At 46.0% G+C, this 21,962-nt stretch overlaps 2 protein-coding genes across 4 annotated transcripts in view; one reads left to right on the forward strand and one right to left on the reverse strand.

Annotated features, from left to right (window-relative positions):
• The window catches only part of NEDD4L (NEDD4 like E3 ubiquitin protein ligase), a 564,086-nt gene that overhangs the window by 230,231 nt on the left and 311,893 nt on the right, over window positions 1-21,962 (forward strand). The window lies entirely within an intron of this gene.
• On the reverse strand, window positions 818-20,027 carry FECH (ferrochelatase). 3 transcript variants are annotated; one of them, XM_075489024.1, is made up of 11 exons: window positions 19,919-20,027; window positions 17,416-17,521; window positions 16,054-16,173; window positions 15,525-15,673; window positions 9,281-9,415; window positions 8,632-8,738; window positions 6,734-6,832; window positions 5,837-5,944; window positions 4,641-4,805; window positions 4,166-4,225; window positions 818-3,702 (listed from the first exon to the last, which is right to left on the reverse strand). In XM_075489024.1, the coding sequence occupies exons 1-11, from the start codon at window positions 19,986-19,988 to the stop codon at window positions 3,568-3,570; spliced, it is 1,254 nt and encodes a 417-aa protein (XP_075345139.1). In that variant the 5' UTR covers window positions 19,989-20,027; the 3' UTR covers window positions 818-3,567. The 3 variants fall into 3 exon arrangements, with proteins under 3 accessions (XP_075345139.1, XP_075345141.1, XP_075345140.1); XM_075489026.1 differs by lacking the exon at window positions 19,919-20,027 and adding an exon at window positions 19,199-19,286; XM_075489025.1 differs by lacking the exon at window positions 19,919-20,027 and adding an exon at window positions 18,579-18,724.

A 21,962-nucleotide genomic window follows, 5' to 3' on the forward strand; every position in this document is an offset into this window, starting at 1 on the left:
AACCGGAGCAGAAAGTGCTCAGGATCTGACGAGACTGCGTCCTGAGTTAGTAGCACCAAATGTTTAAAATCTGCCAGAGGGGCAAACTGAATGCATAACTGTAGGATTAAGACTGCAATCTCCCAAATTCAGCGGCTACGCATCACTGGCAGAGTGCTGAAGAAGAAGGCACATAAACGGATGGGATTCATCTCTCCTCACGTTAGCGATATGCAACGTAGCTAACTACCTCTCAGTCAGTGCACCACGCTCCCTTCGTGGTCAGAGGCAGCAACGGAGTGAAACTCATCCAACCCGTTGTGGACATCTGCTTTGAGAAATGAGTAATTTCTCAGAAACGCATAGTAAAACAATCTTTTGACCATAAACAGTACCTAGGAGACCAGCTCAGGTGTCGACATGTAGATCGGAAGCATCTAAAGTAAGGTCAAGTGAATTCCACTGTTAGCTAGCGTAGTCAGAAGTGCTCCCAGACAGAAAACCCAGGATTAGGAGATTTCAATGGCAGACGAATTCCCACTGTTATTAGTCTCACTGTTGTCTTGATTTCTATTAAAAATATTAAGCAGAGCTGCTAGCTAACTTGCTCAGGTAGTTTTTCAACAGGCTTTTGATGCTGCGCTAAGACAAAATAATGTGTGTTAAATAGCAGGACAGAGTGATATTACGTGATCTGTTCAGCAAAATGAAGAACCCCACCAACTCTGAGATGAGATCCATCTGCTAAAAGCTAGAAAATTAAGTGATTTCTACATTATGGTCTAATAGCAGCAACAGGCTTAGTAATTATCTCACTTGTGGTTAGCATACTAAAAAGTGAATTTTAAATACCTTTTATTACTGGGGACAAACATAATGCCTCATAATTAGTGCCGGCTAATATTTTCAGTATTGAAATCTCTCCAGTATGGAAATCAAAAGCCAATCTGTATTTATAGTATCGCAATGTTCATAGGAAGTTAACCTTCACTCTCCAGCTTCAGCGACACTTCCAAGTGTGCTGGTCACAACCTGGATTTGAAGGTCAATATACCCTTCAGCTGGAAGGAAAGAGGTACAAGTAGGAAGATTTTACAAAACAGATTGTTTTCCACTGACCCATGAGTGTCAAGCAGAGAAACGGGAAAGGAGAAAGTTCTTTATCCAACGAGACATAAGGCCAGTGTTCCCTTCCCAGACATATTGCAGACACTGTTATTCTTTTGACATTGATTCACTTTTCCATGTGAATTTTTCCATGGAATTTCATGGAAATTTTTCCCTTTGCCATGAAAATTTCACCCTTCCACACACATGTGATAACCCTACCTACTCCACCTGAGCAAGGGCAGGAATCAGCTTTGCGTTCCTTTTTCCTGCCAAGGCAGCGAGCAGAGACCAAGAACGGAGCCAGAAAGGGAGACCAGAAGCCCCGGCTGCTGGCTCCCTGCCACTGAAACAGGCACAGGCATGAAGGGTCAAGGAAGACTTCTTTCTGCTAAAGGAATGAGGGACAGCAGTAATGTAGGAGGTTCTGGCACTGGAGCAATTTAAGTCTGTCTCACCATAATCACACTCGGAAGCTGCAGGATGGCAGTGGAGACACGTCAATCAACTCTCAAGACGTGTTGGGCCCCAGGCCCTAGTGAGGCTGTGCAGTAGGATTTACATCGCTCCGTGGCAGTACTTGGCCCGCTGGCTGATCGACACAGCATCCACTCATTTCTTTAGCATCCCACGTTTAATTCTTTCAACATAAAATAGAACAAGATAAACCCCTGTTATACCAACAGAGGCCTATTTCCTTTTTAAACAACCCTATCCTTGAAAGATCAGAGGTTCAAACTGTTCATGCCTCATAATTACATAAGCAAATAAAACTGTCTGAGCAGCATGGCGTCTGCTTCTCAGACATCACCATCAGCTGAATCATCAATTTACAGAAAACAACCTGCATTGCCAAAGTACTGGCATTTCAGTGCTAATTACATAAAGTAAACATTTATACCCACAAAGCTGACAGCTAGACTAATACACGTATGGCTCGGTCCCACAGAACACCGTCACAGCTTTGCTCCTCCCTTGTCCCACCCAGGAGGAGAGGTCCCTGTGCGAGAGGACCACTGACTGAGGTGCTGCGGTACTTCTGCCCTGAACTACTGCAAGTGCCAAGCTCAGGCGTGCTGTGTGGGGACCAGCCCTCCAGAAAAGCCCCCTCCTATCCCAAGGCTAACCTGGACACCGGTCCCGGTGCTGATGGTGAGGGAATACTGCCCTAAAAAGGTTTTTCACTCTACAAAACGACCACTACTTAGGAGTGGATTCAGCAGGCCTCATGTCCAGCAGGCCAAACGCCTGCCAAAACAAGCAAGAAGTTTAGCTGGGTGACGAGTGCATACTCCCGGCCCACGATCAGTGCCAAAAATGTAAAAGACAAAATTCGGCTTTTGACAAAGGTATGCATAAGCATATGGCAGCCTGCGGGGCTGCCCGCTCTCAGGTATCTGCAACATAAATTACTCCTGACTTATCACCTCAGTTTTAAATAACATCATCAATTAAGCTAGATCAATCGTACCTATGGAACTCCATAGGTATCCCACAAAAACCACAGCGCTGTGGCACAGTAGAAAGCACAGAGCAGATCTATAAGCCTGCTGGAGAGCAAGCCTGACTTCCTAAATTTACTTAACCAAAGAGAGAAAGCCCTTTTTAATAATAATTTTTAAAAGCCATTTTGCTTCGAAGATAAACCAACGTGTTTCCATACATGCTGCTGCTAGCTTTGAAACATACAGTTTGTTTCAATTCAGCATGTTCTTCAGCACCACCCAAGCAGGCTTATTTCTTTCATTTTATGCTCTTCGAATGCAGAGCCCTTCCTGCAGATAATGAGAGTGTTTTTTCTAGAAAATGTAAACAAGTCTTGTGCGCTCTACTACCCCAGCTAAGCTTTCACTGGAAGTGTCTGGCAGGAGAAAAAAAACCAAAACAAAGCAAAGCCTTATCTTTATGTTCTAAAAAATATACACGTTATTTAAAAAGCATTAGAAGTCACTTGATCTTCAAACCCATCTGAAAAATCTCTCTCAGAAGAGACAATCGGCGACTATGCCGGTTATACTGTACCTTAAGCATAAACAAAACAAATAATTGTATGCTTGACCTGGAAAGCTGAAATTAACGCACTCATGACAAAACTGCATACCAATAAATCCCTGCATAGGAAATAGAAGCTAATTCGTAGAAAAGTTTTTTAAGTTTTTCAGTGCATACTTATGGGCTCACGTTCATAATTGGGCTCATGTCCAATCAGAACCAGATGAAACAAGATCTTTCCGCATCTCGCAGGATAAACGCCCTTATTTCCCTACTTTCTACAAACTCTTCTCAAACAAAGAAAACATAAGAAAAAATAAAACAAAATTAAGTCAAGTTCTCCCCACTGTTACATGATGTTAACATCACAGACTACCAGCCTGTAAGCATGTAACAGCGGAGAGTTTGGTCAAGAGGTTTCTTTCCTTCGCGCGGCTTCCCCAGGGCAATTTTCCTGTATGATCCGGCGGTGCTCTGCTAGAGCGCCCATCACAGCTGTTGATCGGTGAAGAAGGCTTTTGTCTCCCTGCAGACGGGATTTACACAGAGCGGACAGCAGAGGGTTAACTGCCTAGAGCAGATTTCATTCGACTGGATATGCGAACAGACCAAGTCTGCCAGAGCCTGAAAGAGTTAATTAAAAATCAGAAGTGAGTAAACCTATCTGCTTAAAATAAAAAAAAAAATGCTTTAACATGCGTCACACTGACTCCTGAGATTGCCAAATTGTGTATCCATCAGACTACACTTTTTAAGCACTACCCTCCTTTACTTCAGGGGAAAATCCTGCTTTGAAACTGCATTGGCATAATATCTTAAGAGAAATATTTCATTAAAAGATTACTACAAATGAATAAAAATTGGATTTTGTCGAACCAAACTTCAGAACTCTTTTTTTTAAAAAAAAAAAAAAAAAAAAAACACAAACTGTGGTAAAAGACGACACTTTGTGGTATACAGATTAAGTACAGGGGTTTCCATTTTTGCTCTTAAACTCAAAATACAATAAAATTACAAGAAGACATGCATAATCTAGTAGGAAACACACAACTGCAAACTTTTACAACTATTGCAACAAAGAAGATACCTTGGAGAACAGTGGATTCCCATTAAGAGACTCTGCTCTTCTGATATTTTCAACTCCGCACTGAATCAAAAATAAGGAGAAAAACAGTTAAGTCTGCTAGATCCTTCACTAGTTAGCCTTCAAAATCTTCCTTTCTCCTTCATTCAGATGTTGCCTCAAAATGACAGAATTATTCAATACAGCAAAAATAACTACGATGCAAAATTTCACTCTGTGGCCAAAACCCGATGATTCTTTTCTAGTAAGGATAGTAGTGGCTTAAAGAGTTAAATCTAGAAAGACAAATTCACACCTGTTTTGTGTTGCTAAGAATTAATTTGAGTTAAGCCAGTTCAGATTAATTTTCAATTTACAGAAAAACAAGATTTGCCCCAAATCATGTTGCAAGAAGCAACTACAAAGCAAGTTTCAAAACAGGAACAGTAATTTCAGAGCACCACTATCCAAACAGTTATAAAAACTATAAAACATTCACCTCATTTGCTAAAACTTGGGCATACTCAATATCCAGTTCATAAAGTGTTTCAATGTGGTCACTTGTAAATGCTATGGGGACCAACAACATGTTCTTCTTTCCTCTTTGGCACAGTCCTTTAATGGCCTCATCGGTCTGTGGACCAAGCCAAGGCATTGGTCCAACCTGTAAGAAAAAGGGGAGGGAAATACAGAAAAAAAACTCATTAAATCATTCTTACAAAGAACACTCACGTTTTCTTAAGCAGGACAACACAGACCAGATTATGTTTAAGATGGAGTCAGTTATTCATATTTCCCCGCTTTTGATAGTACCTCTCACTTTCTCCATTAAATTTTTTATGAAGGCATACTGTCCCATCATTTAAATCCCAAAGAAGCAGGACCTGGGCTGACCTAAATGAGACTCTCATTAAAATAAATGAAACTTTATTTAAAGTTGTACTTTAAAGTACAACTTTAAAGCTGTACAACAATTGTACAAAAGTACAACAACTGTACTTTTCAGTTCAATAAAAGTCTGACCACCACTGCCCAGGGTTTACCTGCCTTTGAAAGAAGTTACCATTCTGTAGCAAACTCTCCTTACCCCTTTACCATCCATGAAGTATTCAGTGCTATGTACCATAATACGCAACTTTAAGAACAAGACAACAATGGCATGATAGGTGTGATGCCCTCACGACATAAGGTTACTTGTACTACATAATTCTGGTAAAACTTAATGTTCCTTGCTATTTGCAGTAGTAATAATAAGTACAAAGTAATGCAAGCAGTATTCATCAAGAATAACGAAGCCTGTTTGGATCAGGCTCACATTATCATCAAGAATGCCTATATCACAGTGATGACTTCAGAAAGATTGCTCAGAGATCCTCAGAAAGCAACACCTTAAAAATCCAGTGAGCGCTCAATTCTTCCTTCTGACAAATGCCAAACTAGATGTTATGAGACCATAGGTTTTCTAACGGACAGCAAAAATCTACTTTAAAATTATGCAATATACAAAAAAGGCAAGAAACTGTGGGTAGAGTATCTGGAAAGACTGAATTTGAGTAAAATATGGGGATTCTGTTCTAGCAGAAATACTTGCTGAAAATGGGAAAGAGGTGCTGAGGTTATGACGTCCTTAAGCTCTTCCATCACCTGAAGAGCTTTACAGTGGCAGGTGGCGTTACAGCTTCCCTGAGCACATACCTTGGACTGCCACACAAGCCTGTAAGGGTTGGAGTAGTTCAGCTTCTCCATGACTCTCTGGACGGTAGCTCCCACTTCTTGAGGATACGGATCACCACGGTTCACTACCTTCAACACAAAAACACCACACCTTTTTCTTCCAGTGAACACATTTGGGCAAAGACCGCCTAAAGACTGGGAAAGGCGAGCACGCTGCGCACGATGTGGCTGCGCCCAGGATGAGCTCTATCAAGTGCCTGCCTCATCCGAAACCGGGAAGAAAAACTGCGTTCTTGCCCAGCAAAACCTATGATGAAGCTGCTTTACCAGAACATCTACTCCTCCTCCTTTGCACGATAAAAGATAAATTCTTCTATCATTGTATACAGATATGGTTACATTTTGGTAATAGCACTGCATTTCTGAAAAATGATCCAAGAGCCATTTCACTGCAGTCGCTGGTTGCTGACAAATGATCAAGTCATTTATTGCAACCTTGCAAAGATTTTACTTTCATTCCTTCAGGGAAAGTATGATTACTGCTTTCCAGAGGTGAGAAAATAACCAAATTTGCCCCTCCGTTACCATCTCGGTTTGAGCTGGCAAGTTTGTGAGGCCGTGAAAGCAGCCATACCGAGTCTGACCTAACCCAGCGCCCCATCTTCAACGGCCGCCAACAGCACAGATCTGAGTAAGCGTGCAGGAGAGTAATCCCAGCTCACGTGCCTCGCCTCCAGCTCTGCATCAGGCTTCCAGCTGCAACTCTCTGACTCACCTTCGTATTTCTCTTTTATATTTGCCTGGCACTTCCACAACTGTGGCCCTACCCCGCGGGTGTGCGAGCCGCACACCCTTCCATTCAGCCCAGCCAGTGTGACTCTGATCTAACAATGACAGAAACGACCTGACGTAACTCACAGACATGGGCAGCGAGTGAGCCGAGAAGAGGATGACGACATCTTTCCTTTTGTCAGGTGGGAACAGGTTCAGTTCCTTCTGTATGTGATCGGTGAAGCACTGTTCAGAAAAAAAAAAAGCAAAGACCTGAATCAGAAACACTGAGAAGAGGCATTGTTGTGACCTCAAATGACCCAAGACAGGCAACTTCAATGTTCCAGGTTGCCTTAAGAACTTCAGAATTCCCCTTCAGTACGTGCGGGGCAACAGCAAGAGACAGCATGCAGTATCGCACAGTGCCCAGTCCCAACACACCAAAGGCCCCCGTGAACTTCTGGTCATCCCAATGATTTTAAGGTGATGGTAACAAACTGAAAGAACATAACCAATTCAACCCAACTCTCCTCTGCCGCCTCCGAAGAGCGGTTCCCTGGCCGCAGAGGGCACACGCGTGCAGCTGCTAGGGCAGGGGGGAGAGAGAAATGGTGAATGGGCAGAGCACAACCATCCTCTCCTAGCAGCCCCATTACACTCAGACTGAATTAGAGTACGGGCACATGGCATGGGAGAAGCGCCTGCTCTGCGAAAGGTGTCCCCTAATGGACCGTCGAGGCAAGTTTGAGATCACTGCATTCGGAGGCCTTCACCTTGAACTCAGCTCGGGACAGAACACGGGAGAGATGGACAACCTCTGTCCATCGACACCTGAAATGTTCTTAGTACTACACCAAAAAGCAGGGAAACACCTCTGACCCTTGACTCTCACCGCCATAACGCTGCATACACGCAGCTAGACTGAGGGACCGTACAGAGAGAAAAGAAGCTGCCATCACTGCTGGCATATGGTGCTGCAGGAGCACGAAGCAACTGTCTGCATGGTCTTCTCTCTGAGACATTTTACAGTGAAAAACAGATCAGAAATCTTAAAAAAATTTTATTTCCATTTCAACTTTATAATCAGGGGCCGAGTTGGCCCTTTCAATTACAGCCTCCCTGGGCTTAAGGAAATGCACATTGGTGAGCTCCACCTTGCCTTCCTTCAGTCATTTTTATAATCTGTTCAGCACACCACAAAAATTGCAAAGCCCAAACTAGAGGAGAAGCTCCCCAACAAAGATAAAAATGCCATTTTCTCTGAAAAGGAAGGAGCAAGAAGGTTTCCCTTAATTGCTCCTGCCACAGCCAGTGCTGTGCCTAGAATTACCTCTTTGCTGCCGGATGAGAATCTGACAAACCGACATGACTGGTACGCGTGTCCACCATAGACCTACGCTGAGCAGGAATTTGGACTAATGACCTCTAGAGGTCCCTTCCAGCCACCACTGCTATGATAATATGACACTGCTTTTAAAACAAGATGTGCATGGTGGTCCCTTTCACACATTATCATGCCAAAACATCTGGCAGGAAATACCCACCCTTCTCCTGTAATTTCATACATAGTAGACAAGACACATTTCATTACCATAACTAAAACATACCCTCAAATTGAAGCATTCCTTTTATTCTTCTCAAGGTGGGTTTTTTTTTTTAAAAAGAGAACATATAAACACAGCCTAAATCAGCAAATAGGTTCATCTTCTTTTAGTACATTCTATAGCTAAAAATCTTGTAAGCTTTGTTAGAAGCTAAGACTTGATCTAAGGGAAGTGCTTCCTCAGAATGTTTCTGTTGCTTAACATTATACTGTGTTTTTACTGGTAGCAAATATTTCTAAAAAGGAAACTCCATAACCACCTGTATTTACTCAGTTCTTTGTGGTTTTAAGTCAGCTGGCAATGCAAAGATACCAAGTTTTTCCTACATCAGCCAATCTAAGAAAACCCCAGGGAATGCCAATTTGATAACACATCAGACCTGCTCAGTTCACACACCTCGTTCCGACTGCTGATTTCAAAGGCTCTCATACAAACCCCTACCTGAATAAGAAGGGGATGTGTGGGCCATCGGTCAATTACACTCCACTTCATCTTCGGCTTCTCCCCTTTTTTATTATAGTAGCGATAGATGGCATTTAAACTGCTTCCTGAAATGCAGAGAATTAAGAACCTAAGTTCAGCCAAGGCATTAGCAACTTGTTAGATGAAAACAGTTTTGTAGCAAGGTATTGCAGTATTTTAAAATGCTACATATTTAAAATGCAACCATAAATCAGAACTGGGCACCTCGATTGGGAACAATTATATCGAAGTTCATACAGTGTACCAATTATATCAAAGTTCATACAACGTATCAGCCAAGAACAATTTGCTAAACCACTCTTTAACTGAAGAACAATTATTGCTCTAGTTTCCATGAAGAAAGCTTAGTCGTGTTCCTGAGCCTTCAGTTTATGTTATCTCACAATAACAATGGTAACATAAAGCTATCCTGAGTTAAGAAGTGTCTATCTAAAATTCGGAACTGCAGTACATAAAGGGCACCTCGAGCTGGCGATGAAGCCAAGAGGAGGGGGCACTTAGAGGAAGACAGGACAGCTTGCACTGACACTCCGCACCTCCCTCAAGGCCCGCAGACGCGTGCCTACGTTCGCCTCTGTCCGTGCTCTGCTCCTGCACAGACGCTCACCTGTGGTAGAACAACTGTACTGTGGGTACTGGGTGAAAGCGATAGCCCTTTCAATGCCATCCTTCTCCATCTCTTCGATTGCTTCTTCTGTCAGAGGATGGACGTACCGGAAGCCAATGTAGTATTTGTGAGGCGCTGCCAGTCAAAGCACAGGAAAAGAAATTGCAGGAAAAAACCCAAGAACTCTCAATAACACGTCATTAATAAGTACGAAGTACAGAACCAGACAGACTGAAACTGCTGAAATAAACTCGTTGATAATTTTCTGTCTACTTTTCTAAACCACTGTCATATAAACACATCTTTCTTTGGCCAAGTATTTTCCTGGTAACTCACTTTGCTGTTTTTAGAATTTAAAAGTGATTTATACTATTGTTTCCTTCTGCAGGAAGCACCGCTCTTCTGCTTTTACTTAGTTTAGCAGAAGCATGGTCTCCAGACTGTACAGAGCTCTGACATTTTACTGGGCAAGTTCTGATTTAAAGGATGTATTGGTAAAAAAGTGTCACTACAAGACACTAAATGAACCCTACTATGCCCTAACACAGACCACAGTTACAGATGTGCTATGGGCTTCCTAACAGCACAGCTCACCTCGCCTACTGAAATCAGAAGTCAGATGTTTTAAACACACCAATGTAATTAAAATGCCAAAACCTTAGGGAAGACAAGGCTTTCTTCATTCTGCCATGCAAAAGGAAATGCATTGCTTAAACAGTTTGCACATTCCAGGAAATTTTATTTACCTAAACGTTCAAATATAATTGGCTGCAATTTTGTGTGCCAGCACTGAGATATTCTGCTCTACAGGGATCAGCTTCAAACAGGAAAAGGCCCTACACCTTATAGACATCAGCTGCCTATAAGGCATTTCAAGAAAATCAGATAATTTTACCCCTTTCACGCTCCAGGTGCTGATAGAGAAGTCACCAAAACAGGATGCCTTCAGGGCGTGAAGGGCTCATACGTCTTTGCTGGATCAGGCCCTCAGTCCCAGCACTGCAGGGGCGTTCAGGCAGAACTCCCAGGTACCGACCGTTTGCTCCACATGCCCTCCCTTCCTTGCCCTCTAACTCCTATTTCAGCTTCAGCAAAGACCTGGCTCCCCTGCATTTCCCTCACCTACTCTATCTCTTCCTTCATCATTTTATGCAGATGTAATTCTATTTCACTTCTTTCCACTTCCTTGCCTCCAGTTAACCACATTAAAAAACAAAGCTAAAAACAAGACAAGGTAGAACCACCATTTGATGCAACTGCTCTGCTCACCATCCTCGCGAGAGAAGATGCCCTCCCCCACCCCGGTAAGTCTGCTCCGTTTGCACATAAAGCCCCAAGGACCAGGACTGTTGTTTGGGACGGGAGATCGGTGGTGCTGAATAAGGGACACATGTTCTTGCATTCTGGTTTCTGGGTGTTTTTCATAGAAATCTTCATGCCTTTAAACACTTTATTTTGGAGGCAATATTATTCTCTCCAAGGACAACATTTTAGGTTTTTCCATTTTTCATTTCTAATCTTTTGGGCATTGGCTTCAAGGTCTGGGGAGTATGGTTTGGTTAGGGGGAGGGAGGGAGAACAGGTTTCTTGTTTTATTTTGTGGTTTGTGTTTTGGTTTTGGTCTTTGGGGTTTTTTGTTTTGTTTTGTTTTTTAAGTAGAGGACAGAGGTTCTTAGGAGAACAAAAGCAAAGTTTCTTTTTCAGGGTTTCCGGGTCACTAGCTCTGAAATAACATTTAACAGGCTTCTGAAGGAAGCAGATGTCCCATGCTTGGTCTCCACTCCATACATTTATACGGGATTCAGAAGACAGGTTCAGTCAGCCCCAGCTCTCTGCAGGAGGCAAGAGAGCTCCCAGCTGGGAACAGTAGCAAATAATGACCCAACTTCAGGAGCCCCGGGAGCCAGTAACCTCATAAACATTTTTAAATGGCATTAAAAACAGAAGTCTGACTAACCAGAGCAAAGACAGTAGGAGTTTAACCTGGGAAAGGACATACCGGGAAAACACAGGGCCAACTTAGAAACTTCTTGCAATACCCTCACAGTAATATGTTTTGTCCTGGATCACAGGCAGCAAAGGAGAGATCTTCATGTCTGTATACATACTAATTTTGTTGTTACAGTTAGAGTCAGAACTACTGGAAACAGAGTGACATCTCCGTCCACAAAGAGCTGCCAATCTGAAGAAACAACGTGGCCTCCTCATCCTGTGAGCTTTCATTCTGCTGACAAGGGAATCTCAGCTAAAATACAGCTTGTAAGAAATACTAAGAACTGTTATAATTAAAAACAATTAACAAAATCAAGATGTGCCTTCTTAAAATATAATTACCATTGCAAGACATCAGCCTATTTGATGCCAGCACTGAAAAAAAAAACCCCAATAGAAATGGATTTTCCTGTCACCATGTTTATCCTTACAGACTACTGAGCCTACCCAAGCCCACTCATTCAGAAGGAAGAACTCTTCTTCACGTATACCACAAGTCAGTAAATCAGCAGATTGATTAATTTACGCAGGAGGGAATTTCACAGGTGGTTATTGATACTGTCTAACATGAGCTCTTCACCAACTGCAAACACACAGCGACTATAAACTCTACACCCCAAAAGTCCAGGTCAAGGTAAAACAAGTATGCAAAGGATTTCTTCTTTGCCATGTGTTTGAAGTCTCACCACCACAACTTGCGACTTACTCATTAACAGGGCTCAGTGCTCCCAAAGTGCTACCTGTGAGCACACGATATTCCACAACACGCGGCTCAGTCTGGAAGCACATCCAACTGTTTCAAGCTGTTCTGAAGCAACACAATACTCGGTATCGCTGCAAGGTTACTCAAAATGCTTAAGGAAATGGTTAGCACTAAATTCAATTGTTAGCAACAGTTAGCACGTTCAATTTTTAAAACTGCAGCTACTGTTAGGTAAAAAAAGAGGTCTCTAAACAACTTATCAGGTGTAAGAACTGCACAGAGGCGGGCGTGACTTCACAAAAAGTGGTCACCAAACAAAAGCAAGCAGGAGTGATACGCTGAGAAAAACAGATAAACTTTCTAAGCTTTATCTTCAGAACCTGTTGCAAGCCTGACCCTTCAGGGGCTACTGCTGCTAAAAACCCTGCTGCCTTGGATGCCACAGCCGGTGTGGTTTGGGCTTCAGGCCTTGACTGTACTTGCAGGGACCACAGCTGGAATTAAGCTAGAGTAGCAGCATCTGTGGAAAAAAGGATCGAACATCACTCAAATGAAGGTATCAGTGACAGGTTACACACTGAACGAATGAAATAAATGTGGTTCTAGCCTTCCAAGAGTATTACTTTTCACCTTCCAGAGCCTTTTACCAATCTTCTACCTCTAGCCCTTTTCTACCCAAGTCTGAAGCAGGTGCCACAAAGAATTACAAAATAGCCAGGAATCAAAGAACACGTACTGTCAAACACAGAGGGGGATTCCCTGACACACCAGCACCACATCAGCAAAGGTCACTGAAGGGAGAAGGCTTGCAGCACCACGCACTGTACAGCTGCTGAGCTGAACAGAATACAAGGCTCTCCTCTTTGCCTTCTCTTACTCTAGCAGTTTTCCTATTAAAAATGTTTAGCGTTCCTATTGGAGTGGCAGGATGAGAAGTATTATCTGTAGCTAACACGTTGGTGGGGAATTCAGTGGGCAGCTTAGTAATCTCAGTAATTCCTTCTACTCACAAAGGTAGTCTGCTGCTTCAAGAACAAGCAGCATAATGCAGAGAAATACCCTATCGGAACAAAAGTGACCCCCAGACAGGTCATTTCAGACAGACCAACCCTCATGTAACTGTTTCTCCTGGCTTCTGTCAAAGCAGTGCTGAGTCGCTGTCTTTTTCTGTCTGTCCCGTGAGAGGCAAGACACAGAAGACGGCCATCACCCTTGAGCTGCTACGAGAATGTGGAAGTTTAATTTCTACTGCTGCCACTGATCACGTTTATTAACGCCATGGTTTTAATGTCACGTAGCAAGAAACTGCAGCATAAAAGGTACTGTAAGCAAATGATCTATCACCTTCAGCAAGTGGCAGAGGAGAAACAGACTTCTAGTTTGTCATAGCTGCTAACTGAGCAACAATACAAGCTGAAGTCAAATTCAGCTAACAACCAATTTGAAAGCAGTTTAGCTAAACTGGTGCAAATTCCACCATGAATGCATTTAACCTGGGTGAAAAATGGCTCATGTATCAATTTGGTTGGAGGTTTTAGGAGAGAGATTGAACATGGCTGAATCACAGCAAATTACCATTATGTGAACGACCACAGTTGTCTGTGTTTGCACACCTAGCCCATTGCAATCGCACGGTAAAACGTGTTAGCCGAAGCCCGTAGTACAAGGACATTCACAGAAGCGTCTGCACCCGCTTCCCATCACACTAGTGCCACACCAGGTAGCTTGGCACAGGGTAATCCATACAAGTCACAACTCCTTGCTGTGGGGGAGCAAGGTTCAGAGAGATCCAGAGGGAGGTTGCATTCACCTTTCAAGTTTTCTTATCATCAAGGAAGAACTGGCAAAGACAGTATCTACTTCCACCCAAGGCAAACCGTTAGGCCTTATCTCCTGCTCATGTCCTCGGGTGGGGCTCACTGCTATCACTCAGCCAAGTCCTGCAATGTTCAGCTACGAACCCTTGCCTTTTCTTCCAACCGACCTCCTCTTCAGCCCTGAAATCAGGCCCAGTTGGTGTTAGTTCTTTTATCCATTATTAATAGTTACAGACTCAGACAAAGTTTCAAAAGCTCTGAATACATCCAAGCAGTAATTGCAGAGGGACATTTCAGAGGAACGAAAGACACCTGCGGCTTTGGAGAACAGTCAGACTCCCAACACCCTCCCATGCAGTCACCTATTCTTTAGGCTCAGGCTGGCACAGCAAAGGCAAATACAAAAGGCTTTATAGCGTTAAGTTCTGGCCTCGGAGCTGTTCTCTATCAGACAGTCCCTGCACAGCATCCTGGCCGAGCTGGCCCCGAACAGGGGAGGGCACTTGGAGGAAGCAGGAGGAGCAGGGAACGCTGCACCATCCTCTGAGCCCTAACTGCTGGCTGCTGCAAGCGTGCGGCAGCCGAATGACACCGTCCTGCAGTTAGCCACGAGGAGCAGCCATGGGAAGGTGGCCATGCATTTTACAGCAGGAGATCCCACCCTCTGTGAAACTCAATAGCACCAGTGTGCAGAACATGAACAACCAGGAAACCCTAGGTCAACAGGCAAATGTGCAGCCTAAGAGGAGCGACATTCTCCCACTCTACCTCTTCGTAAAAGATAAGAGAATTACATGAGATTATACTGCCGCTGGTCACAAATCTCCACCTCATTTATGCTAGTGAGAATGCCACTGTGAACACCCTTCTCCCACGCCTGCCTTATTTGTTCACATGAAATACATTCCCCTTTCTTATCATCTAAGGCTCAACCACTTGTCTTCAGTGTAGACTTCTTCAAGCTCAAGCAGGGCTTACAGGGCAAGGTATGACACCTTGCAGTCGTACACACCAGCGGAGACTCCTGTCACCTAGCTTTAGCCATCTGAAAATAAGACACACTGTCTATCATAGTCATCTAGATTTCTTCCCATAATCAGAGGAGAGAGATAAGTGTGCCTTTAGAGGTGACCTCCCCATCTTTGATAATGACCTCTGGATGAACTGCATCACTTTCTCTCCAAGCCCTACCTCTCTCCATGAAAGAGGGAGCAGAGGCCACCAGTTTAGGCCAGATGCCCAACGTCCTGACGGCTGAAGCTATGCAAGACAAAACATGCCAAAAGCATCTAAGGGTGGACTTACCCGGGGCAGCTTTTAAGCTGGTTACCTTGGACCCAGACAGAGGTGCCAACTGGACCACAGCACATGCTGGATCCAGCCTGAGAAGATGAGTAAATGTTTGCTTGTTGGCTTTTGGTGCTACACTGTGTTACTGCAGGTTGAATGTGTACCGACAGTACTCTCCAAAATCAAAGCCATTCTCCAATGCAGCCACAGAAGCGACCACAGCACAAAAACACATTTGCATGTGTGGGAACCCCATGCTTTTGCTTATGCTTAGTTTTTAACGAGTAAGAACTTCTGCAATATCTTTGTCATGATTTCCTAGCAGGACTGAGAACACTGTTCACGCTCACAATAAAAATGGAGAAGCAAAAGCTGCTTTACAAGCGTATACTTTCAACACATGAAGCAAAGGAAACTTTTAACAAGCACAGTAAAGAAGTACCGGTGCGAGGAGACATGCTGTCCAGCAGTTTCACCATGCCTTCTCCCTGCACCGCCGTCCACTTCTTGATTGGTGATCCACCTCCAATCCTGCTGTACTGCTCCTGGATTTTTGGTGTGCGGCGTTTGGCAATGAATGGTGCTAATTTACTAAAGCATTCAAAAGGTACACGTATTAATACCATAACCCAATCACCACCCCTTTCCCCAAATCTCTCCGCTGCAGTGGGTTTTCTGTGGCAATCTCCCCAAATTATAGCAAACCAGTATTGCACGGCTTGTTTAATGTCATATTCCACCACCCTTCCCAGCTTACTAGGTGACAGGAAACCACAATTTGCAATTAGAAGAGAACGATTTTGGCACGCTGATTTCCAGAGAATTGTAACACCCTTTCTTGCACTGACTGGTCCCAAGATGAAACAGGCTTAAGAAATGCTGATGTACACAGAAGTTAAACGTTTGAGCCTACAGCTAAGATGGCAACACCCAACGCTAACTGTAACACAAGAGTTCACAGTGTTTCTCACTTTTGAGCTGGAAGCGTCATTAGATCTCTGTCCAGGAAGAGACGAAGCAAGAAATCATGCACATCATCCAGCTGTTCTGGACCTCCCATGTTTAACATCAAGATTCCTGTTTTAGGTTTCCTGTGGAAACAAGAGATATTTCAAATCCTAGTGACCTACTGCCTTTTTTATTATTATTATTATTATTACAAAACCACCAGTTCATCCTTCTGCATTTGTCTTTTGCAAAAGCAGCATCCTATTTAGAAGCTCCTCCTGCTTACATAAAAATAAGAACTACAAGCGTGAATAGCCAGAGAACAAGCATTTACACGATCTTTACTTTTTTAGAAAAAGTAATCACTTTACAACACAGAGTTTAACTGGAAATACACTGACAAAATTATCTCACAGCTGAAGGCTGTAAGGGCGGTTATAAAACAGGGTCTAAGGAACTATCTCAGCTGAACGCCAGCTGTAGATTCCAACCAAACCAAGCAGCAGCTTCCACAGAAAACAGATGAGCTACCCACACAGGACTTTGTCTTCATTACTTTGGAGACGCATCTCATCTCCCAAAGCAGTGAAAGCAGCAAAGAGCCATTCTACACATAAAATAAGTGCAGGGCTGGTTTTGTTCGGGTTGTTGTTTTTCTTTTTCCCACAATGGGTTTTCTATCCAGGTGCGGGTCCGGCACACTGTTCTAAGGATAACGTCCCTCCCAGCACAGCAGAGCGGAGCAGATGGCGGTATTGGCTTTTACACAAATGGCTGCCAATCACAGCTCTCACCCAAGAGGTGGATTTTCCCCATCGAATCATTTCCCCTGCCCAAGGGAGCCCAGTGACCAGGATCTCTCGCCTCCTGAGCAGACGGAGCCAAGGCTGCACAGGGAGCTTTGCCCTCCTCTTGTTAAAGCCAAAGTCTTACAAAGCGTCACTGAGAGGAGCCTAGGCCTGCCCTGATGGGTCAGGACCTCAGTTTCCATTCCCTTCCTCCTGGAGTGTCTATCAGGAGGACACTGAATAAAACCCAGGAAGCAGGAACCGGAACCTCAAATAATAATAATACCCTACTGTTTGTTCTTCTATTGCTTCTGCACTGCCTCAGGCCTTACTGCAGGCCACTGCCTCACTGCATTCTGCAGAGAACAAGGCAGGCAATCCTTGCCCCACAGAATTGTGAAAACAAGAGCCTCGGTGAATGCAGCCAGCCAGATAAAAGCAATTACACACGCACAAAAAAAACAGATCAAGCCCTGTGACTACCACGTTTCACTACATAACCAGCTTTGCTATGCAAGTAAAGCAGCATACCATATCAGAGAGAGACAGAAGGCAACGACAGCAGGTCACACCCACCCAGACCCACTGCAAACTTACCGCGCTTCTGGCTGAATTTGAGGTTTTGTGCTTTCTGTCACTGCGGCTGCAGTTGCCTGACCTCTCCATCGTACCGGGACCCTCAGCTGACTGCTGCTTTGTACAACTGGAACAAAGATAACAGCACATTGATAACCTTGCACCGGGCTGAGGGGCCTCTTCACCAGATAGGCACTAATCCCTCAACAGCTACATAAACACGCTTGGCAGTATTGCGCTGCTTGGCATTTTCTCCCCTAAGCTCCAGGTCCTGGAATCAGAGAGAGTCATGAAATTGCAAGCTTCTGCCTTTCTTTAAACACTCTGTATACTAACAGCTTTTCAGATACCAGGCAGTAACCTAAAACCAAACAAAAGCCCCACTAATCTTTAAGCTCCAATCATAAGTCCAAAATAACTGGTGACAACACAAGAGAAACTACGCAGGGCTGACACACTAAGGAAGTAAGCATGTCAAGCTATGTCACTCCTCATGGTATGGATATACCTGGGCTAACTCTATAGACAAGCAAAGGATTTCTACACCACTTCTACAACGTAGGTTACACATTTGTTAATCCAGGGTCCCCAGCAAACTGCAGCAACATAGGTCAGCGCCTGCGAGCCATAAGCACACAGCTCCTTAGTCTGACCCTGTGTCAGGTACACTGAGCAGCAATTTCAGAATCCATCTACCCAGGGACATGGGCAGCCTTCTTTCTCACTACCCAGCCAGGCAACTTCTATTATTCCTGGATTTCAGCAACAGCCAAAACCGAGGATACTTTAGAAGTAAAGTCTTCCCACATGCTGGTTACAGCCTGCTTTTTCAAAAGCACACTTTGTCTTCCTCAGGAGTTCATAGTCATTACATGATATTTTTTATTGCAACAATAGTGTGAATCGCCCAAGATGAAAAAAATTGTTAAATTCTGCATCCCCAGCTCTCCAGCAATCATTTGGTGCGACATTTCCCTGGTCAGACTGCAGGAGTTCCAGCAGCAATTGAGCCCCAATAGCACAGACCTCCTCAGCAGCCTGATCCACCCGCTGAGAAGAGCATCTTACGGTTCACAGGTCCCTAATAACATCCTGAACAGATGCTGAATGCCCTCAAAACCTGCTGAAATCAATGACAGTGAAAAGCATCTTGCAAATCCAGCTCCTTACTCGGGATTACTTACTCGTGTGTAGCTGTGGATGCCTGTGCCTGCAGTGATATAAAAGGCTGCAAACTAAAGAACTTCAACTCAAGCATCGCTGATGCCCAAAAGACTCTCTTCAAATATTTATATTCTTCTTCCAGTTCTTAGGTTATTACTTTTTGAAGCGCTGACACTATATGTTAATTATATAAAACATTAAAAAGAGAAGATTCAATGGCTGTATTGATTCTTCTGCGCCGTAAATAAATACTGGAAAGTATTTGTTTTACTTAAGGTGAGGTTTGGGCACATTTCTATCTGCACCATAAAGTACATGACACAGAACGCACAGGATGTGCGACAATGATGATTCCCGCTTGAAGGAACATTGATAAAAGTGTTCTTTAGTAAGTTTTAGAAATGGCATTATTATATTAGCCTCTGGAGCCAAGGCCCAGCAAAACCGGTCCCGGGTGCGTGCCCGCGCTTCCACCGGTCTCGGGGTGAGCGCACCGGTGCCTCTCGGTAGGCATGGGAAGTTGCTCTGCCATTACAGCAGTAACTGGGCAATGCGTTATATTTACAGAGAGTAAGGAAAAGCGCTCCTGCTGAAGGAGCACACAAAACTGACTGCGTATTGCAAAACCTGCAATACATACATATATGTCGATGGTATATTTAACGCACATTTGTAGCGTTAGGAGAGCTGTGGAATTGACTTAAGCTGTATGTGTTATTCACACCTTCTCAGCGCACCTGCCCCTATTTTGAAAACGCAACCTGTGAATTGTTAGAGAAGAATGATTTTTACACAAACACTTTCTAAAAAGGAAAGTGCCTCATTTAAAATCAAACTCCTGCGGGGGAGGAGGGTGGGGGGGGTACAGCCAAAAAACCAAACCAGTGAAAAACCGAGCCCGACAGCAGCAAACGACAAACTTCTCTCAGACGAAAGAGCCCCAAGCCCCGCAGCCCTCCGTCCATGCGGAGGACAGCTCCCCATTAGCCGGCCGGCACTACCCACGCGCCCCCAGAATTAAGCCTGAAGGGCTTCCCTGAAGGTCCCTGCAGCGCAGTCACCACAGCGCGGCGAGGCGACCCCCGGGGCGGCAGCAGCCCCTCAGCGCCGCGGGGCCCCACCGCGCCCGGCCTCCGCCGCCCGGTGCCGGCCGGCCCCGCTCCAGCCCGGGGATCGGAGGCCCCGGCTCTGCCGGCGGCGTTACGCAAAGGCGCCTCGCGGGCGTTGTGTAACGCCGTCCCGGCGGCCCCGCTGCCCTCCCGCCCTCGCGGCCCTCGCGGCGAGGCCGGCAGCCCTCAGCGCCCCCCGCGGCCCTCGGCCCCCCCGTCCCGCCGGCTGCGGACGGCGCCCGCAGACTCACGATGACGCGCCACTCGTCCGGCGGCGGCACCGGCACCGGCGGCGGCCATCTTGGCGGCGGCCGCCTGCATTCCCTCAGACGGCCCCTCCGCCGCCCCACGCCGCCGCCCCACGCCGCCGCCGCACCCCCGGCACCGCCCCCGCTGCGGCTGACCGTACAGGCAGCGGGGGCGGCGCCGGGAGAGGCGGCGGGGGCGGCCCGGGAGGCCCTCGGGGTGTTCTGCCCCGGCTGTTGTCTCCCTTCACGGTCCCCGTCCGAGCGTTACCTCAGGACCGAGGGCTCAGAAATGAGAGATCGAGCACCCTACGGTCCAAACAGAAGACCCCAGTATCTAATTTTTTGAAGCTGAACTGATTATGGCATCCCTCGTGTTATGCCGGGGCTACATTTGGAAGCTTTCTTTGCAAACACACATGCTAAATAGAATACATACTTGGGCATCTCTTAGGTTGGCACAGTTAGGCTCTAAAGAAGCTGCAGACCCTTTTAAAAAAAAGATTTCAAACCGTTTGGGGGCTTTCTCAGCAGAGAAGCTCATCCACCACCTCAGATCTCAGCCAGCCTTTGCAGTTAAGCCAGGATCCTCGCCTACAAAAGTCCTCGTCCCTCCTTCCCTGCGTCGTGAAGAGCCTGGTGCGGCCCCAGCCTGCCTCTTCCACCATCCCATGCCTTATTTTGCCTCTGGTAATTCTCCGCTCCTCCAAGAGCCATCCCCATGCCCTGTCGCCCAGGTTAGTCCCCTCTCTGTGGCCAGTCCCGAAGCTTTGGGGCTGGAGGTTACCCCCTCTGAAAAGGGCCCTTGGCGGTAGCACAGGACATGGACGTACAGTTCGAGCGCAGCAATCCCACTCAGTAAGCCTGCATCAGCACCCAGACGCTGTGCACAGGTACCACAGCCGCCCAAAGTTTATCTCTGCACGTGACTGGGGGCATGTTTTCACCTGAGGTTTCACTGGAAGACACGTGTGAGGGCGGTCGGTGCGTCTGGCTGACGCCGGGGCAGGACACCCCGCGGGGCCGTGCCAGCTGGGAACCGGTCCTCAGCACTTGAACCAGTCCTGAGCGCTCGGCACTGGCTGCGCCAGCACCCGGCATCGCTTCCTGCTGCACGGGCAGACCTTGACAATGACCACAGGAAAATTGTTACCCAGAACATGGTACTCGCTTTGAAAAAGCTGATCAAATTACAGTGACAAAACCAGCGCAGGGGAAGCACAGTCCCTCCCAGCCGGAGGCTGTGGTGACTCCTGCGCGGTGAGCGGGGCCGAGGGGCTGCGCCAGGAGCCGGCCTGGCACAAGTCACTCGCCGGCGCTCTACCTGTGCTCCCAAGTGAAACACGTGTGGGTCTCGGCCCAGTGCACAGGGAAAAAAATGCCTAAATAATTATTTACTGCGATGGACGTGTTTTTGCTCTGCAGACTGAAATCTTCTCTAAGAGATGGAAAGAATAGGCTTTTCAAAGCTCACATTCTGCATCTGCCATGGCACAGCGGGAAAACTCTGCAATAGGGCTGCATCTCGCGCACAGGGACGCGCACTGTGTTTACAGCGTGCATCACTTACGAGGAGATTTCCTTCGCGTGCTGGGAGGAACAGCGTTTCTCGGCTGGAGGCAGATATCTGCAGATCTGGATTTACGACCAGCAGCACCTCTGCAAACCGTTACGGCACAAGTTGTGCTTCTCGGTCACAGCCTGGCGCAGTTTGTGCGCAGCAGGAATCAAAGGCGGCTGTTTGGTGGGCAGGAGGGGGCAGACAGGGAGGTACTGCTGGCCCCGCTGCTGACTTGCTCCGGGCGCTCTGGTGCTCTCACTGCTGGCCCTAACACCATAGTCCTTGCCCCTCTTTTCCACATCATAAATTTAGACAGCAGCACTGCAGGTCCTGTGCCTGAGGAGCAGGACGGCCGGGAAGAGCTCCAGCTCAGGTGGAACAAGGACTAACAGCAGTGCACAGAACGGACTGCAGTGGGACAGCCCCGCAGCAGGGCAGGGCCTGACTTCTGCGTCGGGCTCCTGGCTCGTCAGACTCACCGGAGCAGTG

The sequence above is a fragment of the Mycteria americana genome, assembly GCF_035582795.1.
Source record: "Mycteria americana isolate JAX WOST 10 ecotype Jacksonville Zoo and Gardens chromosome Z unlocalized genomic scaffold, USCA_MyAme_1.0 Scaffold_30, whole genome shotgun sequence".
Classification (NCBI taxonomy): Eukaryota; Metazoa; Chordata; class Aves; order Ciconiiformes; family Ciconiidae; genus Mycteria; species Mycteria americana.

Coding starts and splice junctions, on each gene's coding strand:
- FECH (XM_075489024.1), bottom strand. CDS start 19,988: ATGCAGGCGGCCGCCGCCAAGATGGCCGCCGCCGGTGCCGGTGCCGCC. Junction 15,674..16,053: donor ATGACGCTTCCAGCTCAAAA/GTGAGAAACACT, acceptor TGAATGCTTTAG/TAAATTAGCACCATTCATTG. Junction 9,416..15,524: donor CAGCATGTCTCCTCGCACCG/GTACTTCTTTAC, acceptor TTTGACTGGCAG/CGCCTCACAAATACTACATT.